Genomic DNA, 20,403 nt, shown 5'->3' on the forward strand with positions numbered 1-20,403 from the left:
TTGACATTTGATATGATTATTTAAAAAAGAATTGGTCAGGTATGCCATGTTTATTCACAATGCAAATCAATAAGTGAAACATTTAGTCTAGTTCTAATGCTTTCTGTTACAATACTTAGTGCCAAATTGTTTTCACCTATCTTTTCCAAATGAACACAAAAGAGTTGATTATTTTGATTTAGTTAACCCAACTTTACAAATTTATGTCATATTAATATTCCTCAATTTTCAAAAGCAAACTTACTGCCGAACAAATAGATATAAGGTTTATTTAATGTGTATGCTACTTTTTTGTAGTTGATCGTTTTCGAATCTACATTAATTGAAGGCAGTACAGTTACATATAGTTGTTAAAGGGGGTAGGTGCTCTCTTTATATTGAACATTTATAGCTACACCTAACTAACATTGAAATTGCACATTTTAAGGGAAATAACTCAATTTTCAATTTACCAGGTGTACTGATAATGTTACGCTGAAAGAAAATACACATTAAATTGGATTTTATGGAATTGCAGCTCGAGAATTGTAAATACAAAAAAAAACGTAATAATCATGGTGTTCTTTTAATTGAAAAGCTGGTGCTTTTTATTTAAATGATTTCAAGGGTTGACAGGAATATAGAAATGTAGACTTCCATGGACTTATGGACATCTAACATCGAACAGTAAAATACATGCATGCTAAAGAGGGTTTATGTTTGGCAGTGTTGGATGCAAAAATATTCAGTCACGTCCGGTCGGAATCGGGACCATAAATCCGATAACTCACCAAAGGAGCTTGTTTCTCTCTCGTACGATAAGGAACCTTTACAAGAACCCTATGAGGGGTCTGTAGGTGGCATTTTGCAAAGTTAAATTTCTACCCTTTTCAACATTATTTTTCACTGGTAGTCTAAATTCCTGTCCTAAATCAAGCTTGACCCACTTTGAGGAACCAATTTTATATTTTATTGTTAATTTATTCTCGTCCTGAATATGGATTACATATTTGTCAATCAAAAACAATCAATTCAAAATTAATCTGATTAAAATTCTAATCTATATTAACTCGCATGCTCGTACATATAAGAGTATAACGAAATCAGAGGTCTATATTTTAATTAGATTGTTCAAAAATTGTTCAAAATTATTTTTACTAAAGAAAAAAAAACAAGAAATTATAGACACAATCCTCTATAATAGATAACCATTGTGTTTTGCACTAGATACAATGTAATTAACAATTGATTGAAGATTATTAATTTACAATACAATGATACAATAATAATTTATTAACGTCTCACCATCAATAATACAGTATACGCATTTCACATTGTAAAAGTAAACTTTAAAAAAAATATTAATGCCATTCTAAAAAGAATTATGAGAGACGGATTAAAAAGGAACTAGTATTAACACATTCTCAAAAAGCTATTATAAAACAAAAGTTAAATCATAAAACATATTTACATCTATTATCGGTATAAAAAACGTCTTCTACGGTCTAAAATAAGTTTGCAGGTTTTGGCACATTTTTGTATCACATTAATATTGTCATTCGCTAAAATGAAATTTTCACTGAATTCGGCCGAAGACTGAAATTTTCGTTTTCAAAATTTAAAATCTTATACATTTCGTCTCTAAGATCACCATACAACGGACATTCAGTCAATACATGCTCCTCCGTTTCAATTTTATCGTCACAAACAAAACAAGTTCTTTGGTCTATTGGGAGACTCTCGTAGCGTCCTGTCTCCACCCGTATTGGGGCAACACCGCAGCAAAACTGAGAATAAGCTCTTCGGTGTGATGGTATAATAAGTGTATTTAGGTAAAGTTCTGTATATACATTCTGTTTAAATGTTCTATATGTACGCAGTTTGTTACCCCCTGGTCCATTTCGTCTAGTAGTGTCACTATGCAAATCTTCATTCAATTTCTGTTTGAAGTCGGACATAAGTTTTAAATGTATCACATTGATAACTCGCTGCTTAACAATGTCAATGTCATTAAACCAGGTCGCTATCCCACATAATTCAAATTGTTTATAGATTCTAAAGTTTGAGATTTTGCACACTCGATGTCGTCTGAAATTCTGCTCTGCCCAATTGTTATTTTCTTATTTAGTCTATTCTCATCCATATCATCGACCGATTCCAGTAGTTTATTATAACCCGCCATTGTTTCACAAACGGTGGTGTCCAACCTGAATCTCCATTAACTGCAACGTTTGGCGTATAACGACCAACGCCAATGAAAAAACGGATTGCTTTGTTTTGAACTGAATTTATAGACGAGAATGACTTATCTCCCCATACTGCCGCACCGTAACTAATAGTACTCCACACCATAGAGTCGTACAGCTTTGTAAAAGTTCCAAAAGGTAAACCTCCATGTCCCTTGTATTTTGAAATTACAAGACCAAGTGCTCGACAAGCTGCTGCTGCAACATATTTTGCCATGACGTTAAAGTCCAAATGTTCAGTAAAAACTAAACCTAAATATGTGTAACGTTCTACTGTCTGTAAAATGAGATTTCCGCAATGAAAGCTTGTTTGGCTTCTAGGGATTACATGTTGTACACTAAATTTAACTTGGCATGATCATTGAAGCAAGATTGTACACCATTTTAGCTTCTGTTAACAAACTTATTTTCACGGATACTTTTTTTTTTATCTTGTATAGCCCTTTCTAGCCATCTTTACTTTGATTTATTTTATTGAAGAGTTTCTTACATTTTTTACGTATCCATATGCATAAAAGGTAAGATTCAAGTTTGACATGTTTGCGACGACTTATATTCGCATTATTTTTATCCTCGCGAATGTCGCGTGAAGAACTTTTTTTCAAACATTTCTAACAATTTGCTGTGACTCGAGTTTTTTCAATATCAAGGAATATGATTTTTCCATACCTTCTTTCACTGTACAGTGTAAATGAGGAGGGTTTGAATATTCCATTATTGCTAAAATAGATTAACTGATATCTAAAAAAATTCCTGGGATGCAACCACAATTACACAATCATGTTGCGTGTATAGAGCAATGAGTCCAAATTCTGGCTTCGTTTAAGGATACACCTACTTTACTTGAAGACTTTTCTTATTTAAAAACATATCATAACTAAACATTGAGATAAAGATAAATTAAACATTTGATACGCGCATGACTTTTCCAATACGGAGTAAATCTACGTGTTAAATGTTTTCCCTCTATTCAGTTCACCTATGGAAGTCGAAATATCGGGCCGGTATTCTATTATTATTTTTGTGTCTTTTTAAGTTTTCGTAGTTTTACCTCGGAAACGCCGGCATTGTACCATTGATAGTTCTTCAATATTGTAAATCAGTTAAACGACTGCCAAATGTGATTACGCAGTTGCCAACAATTAACAGTATGAAAATAAACTTATCATAGATACATTTTGTACCAGGATAAAAATTGTGTACGCCAGACGTGCGTTTCGTCTACAAAGCATTCATCATTTTAGGCTTACATGTATAGAATTTTACATACAAAGGATTTTGTTTGGACCTAGATGGAATTATATATTTTGAGAAAAGGGAAAACAAGCATTTTATATCACTTTTCTTGATTGGATTAGACGTTTCTATACATGTCCTTTGTCCTCTCAAAACTTTGTAGATTGCGATAAATGAATATGTATCATAGTGTTATTAAATACTTAGATAAATAATATTCGTCATATGTTTTGTTTGTCTAGTTGTATCTTCCAACTAAGGCGTATATCTGACCAGAGGCCACGTCATTTCTACACTGTGTCATCATCAAAATAAACATTTTGTATACCCAACAGCAGGTTGTTGTTATAAACATTTAAGATTAATTATGTTTATTTCAAATCAATTTTAGTAACATACAGATGATGATCTTCATCAGGAACACGACAAAGCTATAAATATTACGCTCTATCCGTGATATATGATAAATTGTCATATTGCATGTAGCTTTTATACATAGGAAAATAGTGAAATCATGCAGTCATTGATATTTCTGGTCGTGATTTTACCACTAGTCAACGGATTCTGCCATACAAGTTCTGGTAGAGTTGATAAAACAGGTAAAGTTTCAATAGGGCTAGATTTATTTTCAGTTTTTTCAAACTCTTCTTAAAAATACCGTAACTATCAACAAATGTTTAAATTGTTTAAAAACTACAAGATAAATTTCATTATATATTCTCCTTTAGAACAGCATATGTTATTGCAATATTCAGATTTTTGTTTTATATTTGAATATGATACTATTATTTTTCCAGTTACTGGGCGAATGATACCAGTATGTTCATACAAAGGACTTGATATTTTGGACGGATCTAGTTTTAGAACAGCAGATTGTATGGACTGTAAATGTAGAAACAATGGACAACTATCTTGTTGTGGGCAAGTCTAATTACTTTTTACTTTAATCTGCATAGTTTTTATACCCAAGTCATCCAGTGGCAGGGTCAAATAGTGTTTCCCATGTCCACCCGTCCGCCATTCCGAAATCTCACATACATTATACAACTATTTAGCATTTTTCATTTTTAGTTTGCATTGCTTTGAAGATGATATTTTTTATCTAAAAAAATGCCACTCGTAGACTAAAAGGCATTATTTGAATTTTTTTAAGCAGCAGGCGGGGGCATTTGTTAATGTTAACAATTTATGCCATTGAAACGTTTACACGTTTTCAAATATGCAGTGTGTTGAAATAAATTATTTGAAATATAGCTAGATGTAACCTTACCTTTCCAAAAGAAAAGAACGAAATTAAAACTGAGGAATTGGTCATGAAAGACTTTGGTTTTTTATAGGAATATTTATATATATGTATTCTGCCAGCACAAAACTTTTTGTTTATTAGGAAAATGCCCTTATTTATTTCTTGCAAGAAAACAGTTTTCCTAATGGTAACATATTGTAATGCATAGAAGTAAGAAATGAGCAAGAAATATGTTATAACGTTTTGTAAGTGGTATTATAAAAGTAAAATCAGGTAGAAAATGTTCATGTTAATATTGGCTATGCTACAGTAGTTGACAAATTAAGAATTTTAAGTGAAACAAAACATTAAATAGTCAATATTTTATATTAGTTCTACCGACGATTTTATATTTTCCAGATATGGAATCAACGCAGGAGTTTATCTATCACCTGTCGGCTGTAAAGTAATTGCTGATGGTTGCGATCCAATTTTTGTACTACAGTCAGACGAAACACGTGACTGTAAAACTGGTAAAAAGATAGATTTGACACTAAAACCAGAAATAATTCAACCATCTTTTCCTGGAGTGTACCCTAGCACTAATATGTTCCCCAGCACGAGGCTGCCAGATTTTAGAGACATGTTGAGGAAGGGAATGAATTATCAATACAACTATCACAGTAAAAATGTAAGCCCGTTTGTTGGTGAAGACATCACTGGAAATTCATTGAGAGATTTAATGTTGAAAAATGGCCTCTTTGTCTAATTAAAACTAAAGTCAACGTATTTATAACTACATTTATAAAAGAAATTGTTTAAAAAAGCTATATAACTTTCATTATTATCTTATCATTTTTTTAAATTGTAATAAAAGTATTTCATTATATTGATCAGTTGTCTTCTACTTCTTTTCGTCTTCTAGATGTCCTTTTATGTTTCGATGACATACATTCAAATGCCGTGTTGATGTGCCGCATAAAATTACAAAGTTTTATGAACGCCTCCTTAACTTGTTGTCATATAAGGAGCACCCATGTCACGGATGACCACTGATATGTTTAATTGGTCGTTTTCCGTTTGCTTTTCTATATAAAAATAAGGGGATGTGGTATGATTGCCAATGAGACAAATATCCACCTAAGTTCAAATGCAATGGATGTAAGCAATTATAGGCAACCGTACGGCCTTCAACAATGAGAAAACCCCATACCGTATAGTCGGCTATAACAGGCCCCGACATGAAAAATATGAAACATTTCAATTGAGAACGGCCTTCAACAATGAGAAAACCCCTTTCTTTCTTCTTTTTGTCGGTTTTGACATTGCTACAGCCCAGCGAAAAATCTAAATTTAAAAAAATCCCTCCAGGCAACACGGGCCGTGAATGACCCAAATGATTAGTTACGCAGATTTATTGTCTTTCATCTCCTGTTTCTCTAACCTTATATAATATAAAAATAAGGAGATGTGGAATGATTGCCAATGAGACAACAATCCATCAAATTTCAATTGAAGTGGATGTAAGCAATTATATGCAACTGTACGACCTTCAACGATGAGAAAAACCCATACCGTATAGTCGGCTATAAAAGGCCCCGACATGAAAAATATGAAACAATTCAATTGAGAAAACTAACGGCCTAATTTAAAATAAAACAATTTACGAAAAACAAATATGACAGACATGAACCAACGACAACCACTGAACTACAGGCTTCTGACTTGACACAGGCACATAAAGAATGTGGCGAGGTTAAACGTTTTTGTGAGCGCTCAACCCTCCCCCTAACCTTGGACAGTGGTATAACAGCGCAACATAAGAACAAACTATAATAATCTGTTGAAAAAGGCTTAACTCATCAGATCGATAAAACGCTGAATTATTTTTGTGTTTACTTTGAGATGACATGTACATACACATCGAAATATCAGTTAAACAAATAATACATTTGTATCCGTTTCTCATCCTAAACCCCTGGTCATAATTAATGAAACTTTCTAAGAATCTTTATCACACATTACTCTTGTGCACCTCCTATTTCGTTTTTTCTTGGTGGTCCGAATTTTTTAAGTGTTCCCTCACGGACTTTGTTAAGGGCCGGGTTATCAGTCTGTGAGTTTTGCTCGCAGTACTTCTATTTTATTTTATTTGGCCACGAAAAGAGTTATTCTAATTATAAGACACCATAATGGATACATAATATTATTGAGTGATACATTTTATGAAAGCAGAACTTGATGAAAGGCTTTAGAACCAAATCATTGCTGTACGATAAGACACAAAACAAAACAAAATGACATCCGTCTTAATCTCTGCACTTATTACATAGAAAATGATATAATAAATCATAAAAAGCCAACAACTGTCTACTATTGCAGCAATATTTTTCTCTTCCACTTAACAAGACTTCACCCTCCCTATACAGCAGTATAGACATCAAACTAAAAACACTGAATATAAAACTAAAGATAAAATGGTAAAAAATATATTAATTATGAAATAGGATGTAGGATACAGTCGTTATAATTTATACTTCGATGCTTACCAAGTTTTGTTACATTTAAACAAAACGAGTATATAAGGGCAAACAACACAAAATCTCAATTTCTCTTTCAAATATATAAATCATATCCTTTCACTCAATTACAATTTTTTCTCTTAGTTCTAATATCTCATGTATCCATATTTATCCAGGGGCGGATACGGATGTTTTAAAACAATGGGTCCACCTTTTTTATGATGCATGAATTGTGTCGTTAGTGAACCTTTTACATCGCTTCTTTTCTGACAAGAAATTAAATCTTTACAGCTTAGGTATTTGGATGATTACAAAAGAGGTAGAAGGTACTGAAGATCAAACAACAGTCCACAAAACACCGCGCAGAAAATTAAAGATGCAACACGAACCCCGCAAAAACAGGTTCCTTTTACTGCTCATGACAAATAGAAAGTCTCTGATATGTCGCATTCGGTTGGGTCACATTCGACGGACAGATAATGATCATGATGATTTCGTGTGCAGTGGTCAACATTACATGCCTATCAGGACGAGAAGTTCAACGTGTTAAAGTTATATAAGTACTAATCCTACGTATACCTAGAGCGACACACACGGTTTGAGGAAAAGAGGAAAATGGTATATTTCCATTAAATTTACCAGTTAGGTAATGTAATCGACCCAAGTCCAATACTATAACGGAAAAGTTTATTTTAAGCCGTTATTGTTGTATTTAAACCCGTTTGCTCTTTATGATGAAAACATGTCAATACAGAAATGTAGATTTTTCGGGTAAAAATGTCGAACGCTTTTTCAGTGAAACATCCGACTGGTACTGCTGCTGGTAGACTGTCGCCATAGCTTTATGGTACCGTTCGCCAAGCAGCCGATACTTTGACACTGGCATAAATTGATACATTTTCAATTCATAAACTTTGATATTGCAGTTAAATAATCAGGTGCCAAAGAGGGTAAACTCACTCTACTTAGATCACAAGACATTCTTATGAAAGTGCGTGACACGAATCGAGCACAGGATATTGAATTTAATTAATGTCCACATTCAGATCGGATGTGACTGCGTATAAAAGCAGCCAATCAAACCGACCTTAAAATATGTCTTTCTACAGGATTGGGCTAGAGTAGTTTAGATTGCCATATTTTTATACTCAAGTCACCCCTGCTGGTGTCTGCAATCATTATGCGGTTTCTGTTTAAAAAATGTTTTAAAAAAGTACCAAACTACAAGGCAAATTCAAAAAGGGAGAAGTCCTAAATGACTTTGCTGACCATTATTACTTTCCTTTTCTTCAAAATTCATTGTGTTTGTCATTCTTAATTTTAAAACTTTCTTGAATTTAAAAATAAAAAGATGTGGTACAATGCATCATTACCAATGGGACAATAATCCTCCAATGACAAAAAACGATGGTATAAACATCTATTGATGATAGTTCATCGTACGGTCTTCAACAATGAGCAAAACCATACCGTAAAGAAGGCTACGGCATGACAAAATGTGAAACAATTAAAAAAGTTGAAGTGTGAGCTATAATTGATCAATAATAAAATAATCGCTATAAGTAATCGGTAAATATGAAGAATAAGTGACGAAAATTGCATGCATTCATGGCCATTAATAACTTGATGTTCAGTGGTTGTCGTTTGTTGATGTGGTTAATAAGTGTTTCTCGTTTCTCGTTTTTTTATATAGATTAGACCGTTGGTTTTCCTGTTTGAATGGTTTTACACTAGTCATTTTTTGGGGCCCTTTATAGCTTGCTGTTCGGCGTGAGCCAAGGCTCCGTGTTGAAGGTCTTATTTTATTCTTAAATGGTTTACTTTAATTTACAAATTGTGACTTGGATGGAGAGTTGTCTCATTGGCACTCATATCACATCTTCTTATATCTATTAAGAATATATAAGTCTATAGTAAACAGGGAGATGATGAGCGGGGAATCTGAAAATGCATCATACTATGAAAAACGCTCACTTAATTGATGAAACTAAATTTCAGGAAGCTCTGATAAAAATAATTATAGGACGGACAGACTGACGGAAACACGGACAGACGTAAACCAGTATACCCTTTTCGCTCAGACAAATATGACCAAAAGCAACAAACGTCAACCACAGAATCACAGAACTGACTTTGGACAGGTACACAAAGAATTAGGGATTTAATATGTTTGTGAGCGATCAACTCTGTTACTTACCTTGGAATGAGGCGAAACATTACAACATAAGAAAAACTAAAAATCAGTCGAAAAGCGCTTCACCTAAAAGATCGTCACAAAGCACAATGAAAACACTGCCAAGTTCATTGAAATCTAAAACGACACTACCGACACGATCATGGCGAACGAGTTGGATCATATATACACCGCATGAAGAAAGGGCCAGAAGTGCACGACAAATTGTCTCTTTTGTTTCAGTAATTTGTAAACAGTTTCCAGCGTGGAACTTCAATATCCAAATTAATCTAGAAAAAGACAACTATTGCTATATCGGATAAATTTCCGCAGTAGAATTATAGAATTATTGATTATTTAAAGCAAATATATCAAGGTAACGGTGATATTTTTGAAATTTTTCTATTATATGAAACTTAGACGTATCTTTACTGAGTTTTACCATACACATTGATTCATAACAATACATGAACAGTTCTGATATTAAAGGGGCGTAATTAGTGCCCATAGGGATACCTTAAACTTGTGCTAAATTCTAAATGTTTTCATCTTAAAGCAAGACATCATGTTCTTTCTTAATCTTACCATTCTCCCATTTAATTAAAACGATGTTAATGATAGTAGTTGTAGTTTTTAATGAAGAGGTAATTCGCAATAATCGTTTTGATCGCTACACTTAGCACTGATGGATCAAGAAAGGGGAGGGTAGTGTCATATTGTAAAAATTTGAAGGAATTCGACAATTTTAAAATTGATATTTTAAAACAATCTTAGGAATAGGAAATATCTGATCACGGACCTTTCCTTTTTCATTTTGTTTTCTAGTCGGAAAAATGGTATGGCAACACTAAATTAATTTTCTATTAAAGTAGTATATGTAATTCGCTATTCTTAATAACAAGTGAGTAACGGAACACAAATTGATAGACATTGATATAGAGATGGGTAAATGACAATGTGACAATGGCAACCTTACACATTAAGTTCACTGGTAGATGTAATCATATTGCGACATTAAAAATTCTGAGACCCTTTTGGGCAGACAACTCCGCATACTAGACTTTCTAAATTTGAAAGAGTGTCCCTGTAATGCCACGAACATTGGATTGAAAGTAAATGTTTTATTTTACCCTGACCTTTTTATGTATGCATTTATATTTTGCATCAATTCGTTTAGTCAGTTGCCTCATAAAGATCTTCCGATCCTGAATATGTATAAAATACATGCCACTAGACGCTAAGTAAGCAACGATCAATCATTAATCATCAAGATGCGCTGCATGATCAAAATTAAACCGATAAATTAAAGATTCTGGGGTTTAAATGTGTCATATATTATATGAAGAAATGGGACACACATGAATGAGACAGTAAAAAGTATTAACAAAAATACCGAACTTCAAGGTAAATTAAAACAACGGGGAAGTTCATAAAAACTGACAAAATCTATTGCTCGACTATATCAACCAACGAAACGAATGGAAAACAACTGCCATATTCCTGATTTCATACAGGCATATCTAACGACACAAATAGCCAAAAACAAAGCCATGGAAATCGAATATGTCAAGCTCAAATTCACATCGAGTCAAAAAAAAAAAAAAAAAAAAGCGAACAAACCAACAGAGAAAACAACGGTTCAATCAATACCACCAAATTCTCCAAATAACAAAAACATTAAGATATGACAAAACAACAACTGACGAGGTTCCCAACTTTGGACACGTCGAATGCTACGGCGTCAAACAACAGATTGCAAACTATGGACTGAAACGTGCAGTAACTGAAAATATTTTGATGAAACGAAATAGCATTTCAATTAAAGAAATGTTTCTTTTGATACAAAGAAATGCTATTTACCGGCAACGACATAATTATTTGAGGAACGAAATAATTATTTAAAGCAACAAAAAGGTTCATCATGTGTAAACAAATTTAAATATATCTTCTTGGAATAAATTATATTTGATGTCAAACAAATATAGCTCCGAAAACAAACTTTTGAACTATTATTTCAAAAAAATAAATAATTTAGTTTTTTTTTATCTCCTTGGATTCGTACAAATAGGCAATTTAATTTTGCATATTTAATTCATAATTAGAAAACTTGTTCTAAAATGGTTTAGTTCAACTTGACTATCACTGCTAAGAGAATTTTGAAGCCAATCTTGGTAAATAAATAACAGACTGCATTTCATTCATACATGTACTAATCATTAATTCGAAATGAAATTTCACTATACGTTTATTGCTAAAGCACCTGCAAAAATCGGATGAAAATTCAAATCGTGTAAACAGACCTCATTGAATCGGAAGGAAAATAGGATAAAAAATCGTATTGTATATAACTATCTTTACTCGTACATGTATGATGTACGTTGCATGCACCTCATATTTATTATGATTTTTAGGTTAACCTTGGAATGAAATGAACCTTGTTATATCAGCACATAACAGTGTCATTTTTATCCGTTCACCTGTTTTTCACTAAAGAGAATTTAATTTAACCTTTTCAGAATCTTCACAATATAAAGCAATTGTGAGCTTCCTATTTTGTATTTGATCTTAACTATTTTGGCGTTTACATTAGCAAATTATGAACTTTGCAAGGGTGGTGGTATCGTTTTGTGAGCTTTGTTCGATGTGCCTCTAGTTAAGATCTAAGCCTTTGTACATTTATAAAACATCTCACTAAAAGTACCTTACATAACTCCCCCTTTTATTTCACATCTACAAAAAGAAAATACGTATTAAATAAATACATGCTTTGAGCTAACGTCAGGTGAATATGGTCATTTAGAAAAAGAGTTATTATCAACAACTAGGAGGCTTGTACTGTAAAACTTCTAATAAATCAAATGAGCCCACATAAAAGATAAGAGATAAATTACCACATAAAAGATAAATTACCACATAAACAGCTAAAAGGGTTTTCTACAGTTTAACTAAATTTTTTATCAATTAATAAGACATGCTTAAATTAACGACTGTGTACTTTCCTTGACATTTTGACGGTTGTAAGGTTTTCACAGTTCTTCGAAAATGTTACTGATATTCTGTTTGGTTATTTTTGTTCCTCTTATTGAAGGATCTTGCTCCACAGCTAAAGTGAAAGTTCGACAATTAGGTAGAGTATTAATATTTCAGTATTCACGTGATTTATTTTTTGTTTAATTCTTAGTAAGGTTGACAATAGTGGGACGCAAATTTTACAAATGAAAAAATAAAAAAAATATACTGGTTTAATGTTTGTTAGTATATACCAATAGCTTTTGATAGCCTTTATATTATGGGCATACAATTGTTGGGATTTGTCCAATCTCTGTCAATATTGGATCAGATTTAACAAATATAGTTACTCAACTATAACAAGTATTTAAAATTTGTATAAAAAAACGCTTTCTCGGTCTAACTGAAACATATTTTGTTGAATTTGTTCAAACTTTGTACCCCACTTTTTATGTTATGTCTTGTTCCTTCAACCGTCCTTAGCCTGAGATTCCGAATGTGCAGTTTTGTGAACAAATTTGATAAAACCGGTATTTAAGATTATTCTAAATTGAATGAATATTTCAAATATTTCATTTGAACAACTAACATGGTATTGTAGCAATAAAAAAACTGTTTACAATTGTTAATTTTCATAACAACTTTTTACAAGTGGTTAAATGGTGTTTATTTAAGCTGTACGTTGTAGTACATAACAGTGATTTATACGAAAGGGTGATTATCATATTAAGAAAATGCAGATAATATTTTAAAACAATCGGAAAGAATCAGACATTTGTCGTTTGTTGCTGTATATCATGTTTGTTTTGTACATAAATCAGCCGTTAGTTTTCTCGTTTGAATTGTTTTACATTTGTCATTTCGGGGCCTTTTATAGCTGACTATGCGGTATGGGTTTTTACATATAGTTGAAGGCCGTACGGTGACTTATAGTTGTTAACTTCTATGTCTTTTTGTCTCTGGTAGAGAGTTGTCTCATTGACAATTGTACCACATCTTCTTATTTTAATATATGCAAAAGAAGGGAAATACGCCCATGTAATGAAAGATTTTAAAATTACATTTTTGCTTATTCTTTAAATAAGACAACTTAATAACTATATCTACATTTTAAGATTTGAGGATGACCGTTGTGCTACAATATTAAAAAAATAAACATTGTTTGCAAATTTAAAATAAGTGAAAACATATGATTTTTCTGCATCGATATAGGCAATATGTTTGATATCAGTGGGCTTATATCATATGATGAAAGCAACATCCTTGTTAGGCCTTTAAAATTTAGAGACAAAACAAAATTCAGGGTAAATTATCTATCTTCTTTACAAATAACTATTTGACTCTCCCTATGCAGTAATCGTGATACCCTGAAGTAGTCCAACATTGAAAGTTTTGTGGTATGTTGTGACCATTTCCGTACAGGTTTGCCCTTTTCAAGAAATCATGGTTTTTATTTACAACAGTCCGGCTAACTGGACCATGTACATGTACCCAATTAGACTATCGGATCAATGTGTTGTTCGCTATTACTTGTACTTGTTTATAAATCCATTTATTAATTGGATACATACTACATACCATTGAGATAGTCACCAAACTTCGTATACTGACCGACTTTAGAAACGCAACACTAGATTATTCTTTTTAAATTTTTGAATGAATGTGGCACCGTCAAAAGCAATGACTGCCTGTTACAAACGCCAATATGATTGTCAGAAAGATCAACCAATTCTGTTCCACAAGTTTTGGGTTATGTTTTACACCTTCTGAATATGCGTTTGTTCCACCCATTACAATGGGTTTTGGCAATTATGCGGTGGAATCTTCAGGGCTTTAAATGTTTTTCTTCAGTCGATTCTTTGGCAGTTCAGTTTATGGGAAACGTTTATGGCATGAATCTGTGCGCGATGGCATTCGGCAATTTGATAAGCAGTTGATGTTGCGGCCGTAAACATGTCTCGCAAATGACGTTGCGTAATCAAATTCTTTTGACGTTGCATTGTCACTACATGTTGATCTGGTCATTGATGGTCAGTAACAGATCCCGTCTACCTGTATCGTTGTCGGAAGGACAGTAAGACGAGTTTCTGAAGTCAAACTGTATGGTTGCAGCACGTTCACGTTTTCCTGTTTGCAGTATTCTTATGGGATGATTCAGTTTTTTATTCCTCAGTCTTGTCAATATGGAAATGCAACATTTTTTAACTGATTTAAGTGTGGCCAAGGATTGAAAGAACTATTTCACGAAGCAAAACAAACTGATAAAATCTTTTATGGGTTCCAAATTTCGCTTTAAGAAATTCGTGCGACTTCAAAAATCCGGTACGTTCAATAACCACAGGTAAGTCAGATGTTGATTTTTTCTTAAGAGAAAGAAGTATGGTAAGCATTAATAGTAGTTGTATGAGAATCAAACATGATGTGGAAAAAAAAATCAACAAAATGAGTGTTGCGTTTTTAAAGTTAGTCAGTATATTATTCAGGGAGAGGACAAATTCATCATCTGTTAGCGGAACGTTGAATTTAAGAATAACTGCTAGCTTCATTTAATTTTTCTTGCAAAGCCCCCATAAATAGTCTTCCTCATACAATAACTGTAAACCAGTAGGCTGCATAATTGATTCCCATAGGAATGTCGACTCTCTGTTGAAAAACATTCCCATCAAATACGTTGTCAATACAAAATAATCAAGCACCCTGATGATGTCCTTTTCATAGCACTTTTTACGTTTTTTTTAGTTAAAATCTGTGATTTTTTTTTTACAAAGTATGATTTGTTTCATTCTTAAACAAGATATTTGTATCTACATTTTGGCATTTTATCTAATGAAAAACAGATTAGTTCTATAGAATAATTCTATAGAATAAGAAATACTTGTGTAAAATAAAATAACACGTTGGTCCGTCCGAAGCGCTTTTCTTGATTTTCCCTTCAACAACTCCCAAACCCAAACATTTGAAATAAGAGTATATTTGGCCGTACTTTGACCTATAATGGTTTACTTTTTACAAATTGTGACTTTGATGGAGAGTTGTCTCATTGGCACTCATACCACATCTTCTTATATCTATTTATTAAATGTATGTAAAAAATTATGTCAGGACAGAAGACCCGACTACTGAGCTGGGCAGACCATCATCAGCTGTATCGATCAAGTGCTAAAAAAGTCCGAAGCGCTTATCTTGATTTGCCTTAATCAGGAACCTCCACACCCAAAAATCGCAAATGAGTTTACAATCTATATTTAGATTGTTTGAAAATGCTCCCTCCTCTCTCGGAAAAAAAACCACAAACCATATATATGGATTTTTTTTTAGAAAATACCCTAAAGTTCAGTACATATTACATCTAATTTACTTGTATGTTTTCAGCATCTGGACGTAATATTACTGTTTGTACGCTTTCAAATGGACTAGAAATCTTGAATGGATCTATTGTTAACCTAGCCAGTTGTGAAAAATGTTCGTGTGGAGAGAAGGAGCTTTCGTGTTGCGGGTAGTTATTCTTTGTATAAGAAGCTTAGATGTTTTCTACATGTACATAACATCTTTGTTACTATAATTTCAAAGAAAGTACATAAAATATACAAAAATGGTTAAAATGATTATTTTTTCTTCATAAAGTCCTCATGCTTTTTCCATTTAGACTTTGAAAACAGTTGTGGCCCGAATTTTGCTCCGTGTTTTAAGGGGGAATACATATTGAATTCTAAAATCAACTTATCTGGCTATGGATCATTCTTAATAATGAGAATCTATTAAGAATAATCCTGATTTACTGTTTTTATATTTCATGAGTACTTTGTTTTTGCATGATAAAATGTGAGGTATTTTTTAGAAATATAAAAAAAAAGTAATACTGTAATTTCTTTCAGAGTTGGTGCGTTAGCCGGTATCGCCCCGACACCACCTGATCATTGCAAAACTATTCGTGATGGCTGCAAAGACGTCATGGTTCTAAAAGCAGATGAAACGCGGGATTGTAATACGGGGAAAAGCATTCTACTTCCCAGTCATCCCCTGTATAGTTTACAGAACATGTATGATATGGCACAACAACAATATATGGGAACGAATAATAGGATTCAAGGACCACAAATGGCAAATGTCGCACCCCAACAATTCTTCAGACCACAGCAATTCAGCAGGAGCAATACAGGTGCCGGAAACATGATCCTGGCTAATAACTCCAAAGTGGCAGCTGGTATAGCACCACAAATGTCGCCTGTCGTCAAACATTATTTTGATAGAAATGTTGTCCATCCAGACAGTTATGACCCGTACTTTAATTCACTTGGAAATGACCCGTATTATAATTCACTTGGAAATGACCCGTACTATAATTCACTTGGAAATATGCTATACCCCAACACAATGTTTAACTAATTGTAATCTTAATAGAAGTAGGATGTAGCTTTTATCCGACATTTGTCAAAAGAACCTTCAAGAACATGTTTCAAATTAAAATTTTGATGTAAAATAGCTCATTAAGTACATGTTATAGTCTCAGTTTTTCATAGTTTGACTAACCAATCAACGGTATTTTGGTTTGTAGTTTATATAAATAAGGCGTTTCCGTGTGTTCTGTTGTTGATGGTTTTTGTTTTTTGTTTTTGTTTTTTACAATAGGGAGCAATAGTTTATCATGTAGCCAAATGTGAAATCGTTTTAATAAATGCAGTAACAACTCAATTTACAGATTCATAATTTCATAAACACGTCACCATCAGTTGGCTTTCAGTATTTCAAAACCAATACAATTGAAAAGACATGAAACTATCATATATGTATATATATACGCCTATAAAAGTGTACAAAACAACACCAATATTAAAAAAAAAGAAACAGTCAATACATGTATCATTTATTATAAATATTTCGGCTAACAGTTATCTTTCATCAGCATGATGTAAAATGAATCTTAATCTGATTTGATTAAAGCAATCTTGAACGTAATACATATCAAAAACCGAACAACGCTTGTAAAATTCTAAAATTTTAAAGTATTGTGCGGATATGTTTTTTTTCGATCGCTTCAAAACTGTACATCTAAGTTCAAGAATTTGGTGTGGTCCAGCTTGAACCAAACAACTTATAGTATTCAAATAAAGCAGAGCGATACATGTTTGGTTGTAAACGTATAACACAAAACATAACACCGTATGGGAGCGCCGGACACCGGATAATTGTACTAGCTAAAGCGGAGAGAGATTGTAAAATGCAAGCTGCCGTACATATCAATACATAAGTTGCCGTACACTATCGAAACTTTGTATTTGTGATTTACATAACTTAAAGACAATCTATGAATATTATTGTCATGTGTATTTAAAGTGGGTCATAATTGAATAATAGGAAGAAATATCTATTCTTTATAAGCATTAAACCGGATACTTTTACCAGATGAAAGTTTCTATATCTATTCCTAAATTATTTGGAGAACAGGTCAATTTCCAAAATATTATTATACAAATCTTTAGACACTGCAATAATTACAAATGCATAAAAAATAGGAATTCTTACCGATGATTAAAAAAAAATTACAAACTCTCTCAGCTTCAGCTGGTACCAACATCCGGTTTCCTTTCCGTACGGTAATAACGGCAGGATAAATGCACATAACAGTTAACTTACAATCCATATATCTAATTATAACACTAGCTTACAATAACTGCAAGAACTCTTAGATCGGTATTTTGTGTCCTAGCTTACAATAACTGCAAGGACTCTTAGATCGGTATTTTGTGTCCTAGCTTTCAATAACTACAAGGACTCTTAGATCGGTATTTAGTGTCCTTTGTCTTTGTATTTCGTGCCGATCTGAGTCAAACCCTCCGAGTCTCATATTTTGTCTCAGGTTAGTCGAGGAGCGCTCACAGACATGTTTATCCAACCCCAAACATCATGTGCCTGTCCAAAGTCAGGAGCCTGTAATTCATTGGTTGTCAGTGGTTGCTGTCTGTCATATTTGATTTTCGTTTATCATTTTCACATAAATTTGGAAGTAGATTTCCTCGTTTGAATTGTTTTACATTTTGTTATGTTGGGGCACTTGTATAGCTGTCTGCACGGCGACCTTAACAAATGTAGTAGCTTACATCCACATGTGCTGGTTTATAGCTGTCTCAACTCCCTCAGGCAAAGTTTACCTAACATGGATTTGGCTATTTTTTAAGGTCCTTTTTGGTTATACAGCTCTTCAACTGTTTAGGTTCTTATACATCCTTGGCTTTCAAATATTCTGCTTTGAGCGTTCCTGATGAAGGTAAATCCAGAGAAGCGCTTCGGACGCATGAACTTTATAACGTGTTGTTTTAATTTTTTTACAGTACTGGGTCGATACCTCTGCTGGTAGACTATCAGTCCCCGATGGTATCATCAGCTCAGTAGTACTTCGGTAATGACATGATTTATTTATTAACCTTTCTAAAATTGTCCGTTAATAAATTTTGAAATTGTAAGACACTAAGGTTTCAACTCCCTCAGACAAAGTTGACCTTAGATGGATTTGGCTATTTGGTGTTGAATTAGTAACCTTTAAGAATAAGTTTAGTTAAAGGATTGATAAGTTTACCCGGATCGTATCTAAATTTCCGGGTTCGGTAAACAAAATCATCGTCCAAAAAAAGAAAAATTAACAATTGGGTAAATTTCGGCAGTTTATCTAGAATTCTTGATTATTTAATGAACAAATATCATTAAGATAACAGTAAGCGTTGTTGAATTTATCAATTAAATGGAATTAATACGGGTCTTTACTGAGTTTGGCCATAAACTGTGATTCATAACAGTACGGGAACAAGTCTGCTATTAAAGGGGTACAATTGGTGCCCATAGGAATACGTACAACCTGTCGATAAACTTTATTTCCGAAACGTACATAAATGTTGTCAAGGAGAAAATTTACGGCGTTAATCATATCATCACACCTCCAGTAAGTATATCTAGAATATTTGCCTTACTCATTTGAGAAAAAGGCTTTATATGAGTTGCAATAAGATTTATCAAATTTTTATAGACCATTTATTAAATAGAAAAAAAATTGTTTGATAAGATTGTGTGGAAGTGCAGTTTGTAGAGTGGAAAAGTCAAAACTGTCAACTGAATCAAAAGAACCATCAAAACGACGTAATTTATTTAAAACATCAAAAGAATGTTTTACACTCCAAAAATGGTTAATTCCACTATTTTCATATGTTTTATTACAAAAAATAATGATAATTTCTTTGATAGTAGTTAAGGAAATCGTTAAAAGCACTGAAATTCTAGTAGTAGAACGCTTACTAGAGGCCGAGATGAAACGATATGTTACAGATTCATTGTGTAGTTTAGGTAACCAATACATAGTGGGGACCTTCAAATGTTCAGAGGAGGCCATAAGCTGAGCTGTGGTAGTGACATGATAATTTACTATATGACTCTCTGTGGAGCGTGCTGCCTTGAATGTAGTTGAATGTATAATTTCATTCTTAAGGACTTCCGTGTAGTATTTACGTCATACCACCACCACATTGTTGGCTGCTTTATCGGCCGGTACGAACACAAATCGCTTTGTGAGTACTCTTCCCAATTTATATTTGATGGTCGACGATATTTTGGTACTTTTTTCGGGAAGCTTATAATTTCTCGTCTTTGAACGATGTTAGGGTCCCCTGTAAGTACATGGCCATAGGGATCATATCTAAACTTCGATGTTTCACAATCTCATGTTGAAGGAGTATTATTTTCTATACTGACGTCTGATGTAACTAACGTGTAAATAAAAATTAAGCTTCTACTTTTTTTATTTATACGAATAAGAAATTATAAGTGGCTCTATGTTATCAAAATATGGAGGTATAGAGTTTTTAAAGGTAGAGTCATGAAAAATACTACATCTATAAAGCACTAAAATCCTGAGTGCAACAAAATGAATGTTTATCGATATAATTAAAAAGGAAATTATCCGGAGAACAGCTTAAGACAAATCAGTAAAATCATTACCTCTATTAATGTATTTTATTTTCAGAAAAT

The 20,403-nt window shown here is 33.0% G+C and overlaps 3 protein-coding genes across 4 annotated transcripts in view; 2 read left to right on the forward strand and 1 right to left on the reverse strand.

The window, feature by feature from the left end:
- Positions 1-20,403, reverse strand: part of LOC127728151 (40S ribosomal protein S18) — an 821,762-nt gene that overhangs the window by 247,868 nt on the left and 553,491 nt on the right. The gene's annotated exons all lie outside the window — the stretch shown is intronic.
- LOC127728162 (uncharacterized) lies at positions 3,863-5,579 on the forward strand. The gene is made up of 3 exons (XM_052235413.1): positions 3,863-4,060; positions 4,259-4,382; positions 5,107-5,579. The coding sequence occupies exons 1-3, from the start codon at positions 3,976-3,978 to the stop codon at positions 5,453-5,455; spliced, it is 558 nt and encodes a 185-aa protein (XP_052091373.1). The 5' UTR covers positions 3,863-3,975; the 3' UTR covers positions 5,456-5,579.
- On the forward strand, positions 12,409-17,065 carry LOC127728134 (uncharacterized). Its single transcript, XM_052235376.1, has 3 exons — positions 12,409-12,508; positions 15,763-15,886; positions 16,266-17,065. The coding sequence occupies exons 1-3, from the start codon at positions 12,424-12,426 to the stop codon at positions 16,774-16,776; spliced, it is 720 nt and encodes a 239-aa protein (XP_052091336.1). The 5' UTR covers positions 12,409-12,423; the 3' UTR covers positions 16,777-17,065.

This window comes from Mytilus californianus, unplaced genomic scaffold (genome assembly GCF_021869535.1).
Source record: "Mytilus californianus isolate M0D057914Y unplaced genomic scaffold, xbMytCali1.0.p SCAF_2, whole genome shotgun sequence".
In the NCBI taxonomy this organism is placed as follows: Eukaryota; Metazoa; Mollusca; class Bivalvia; order Mytilida; family Mytilidae; genus Mytilus; species Mytilus californianus.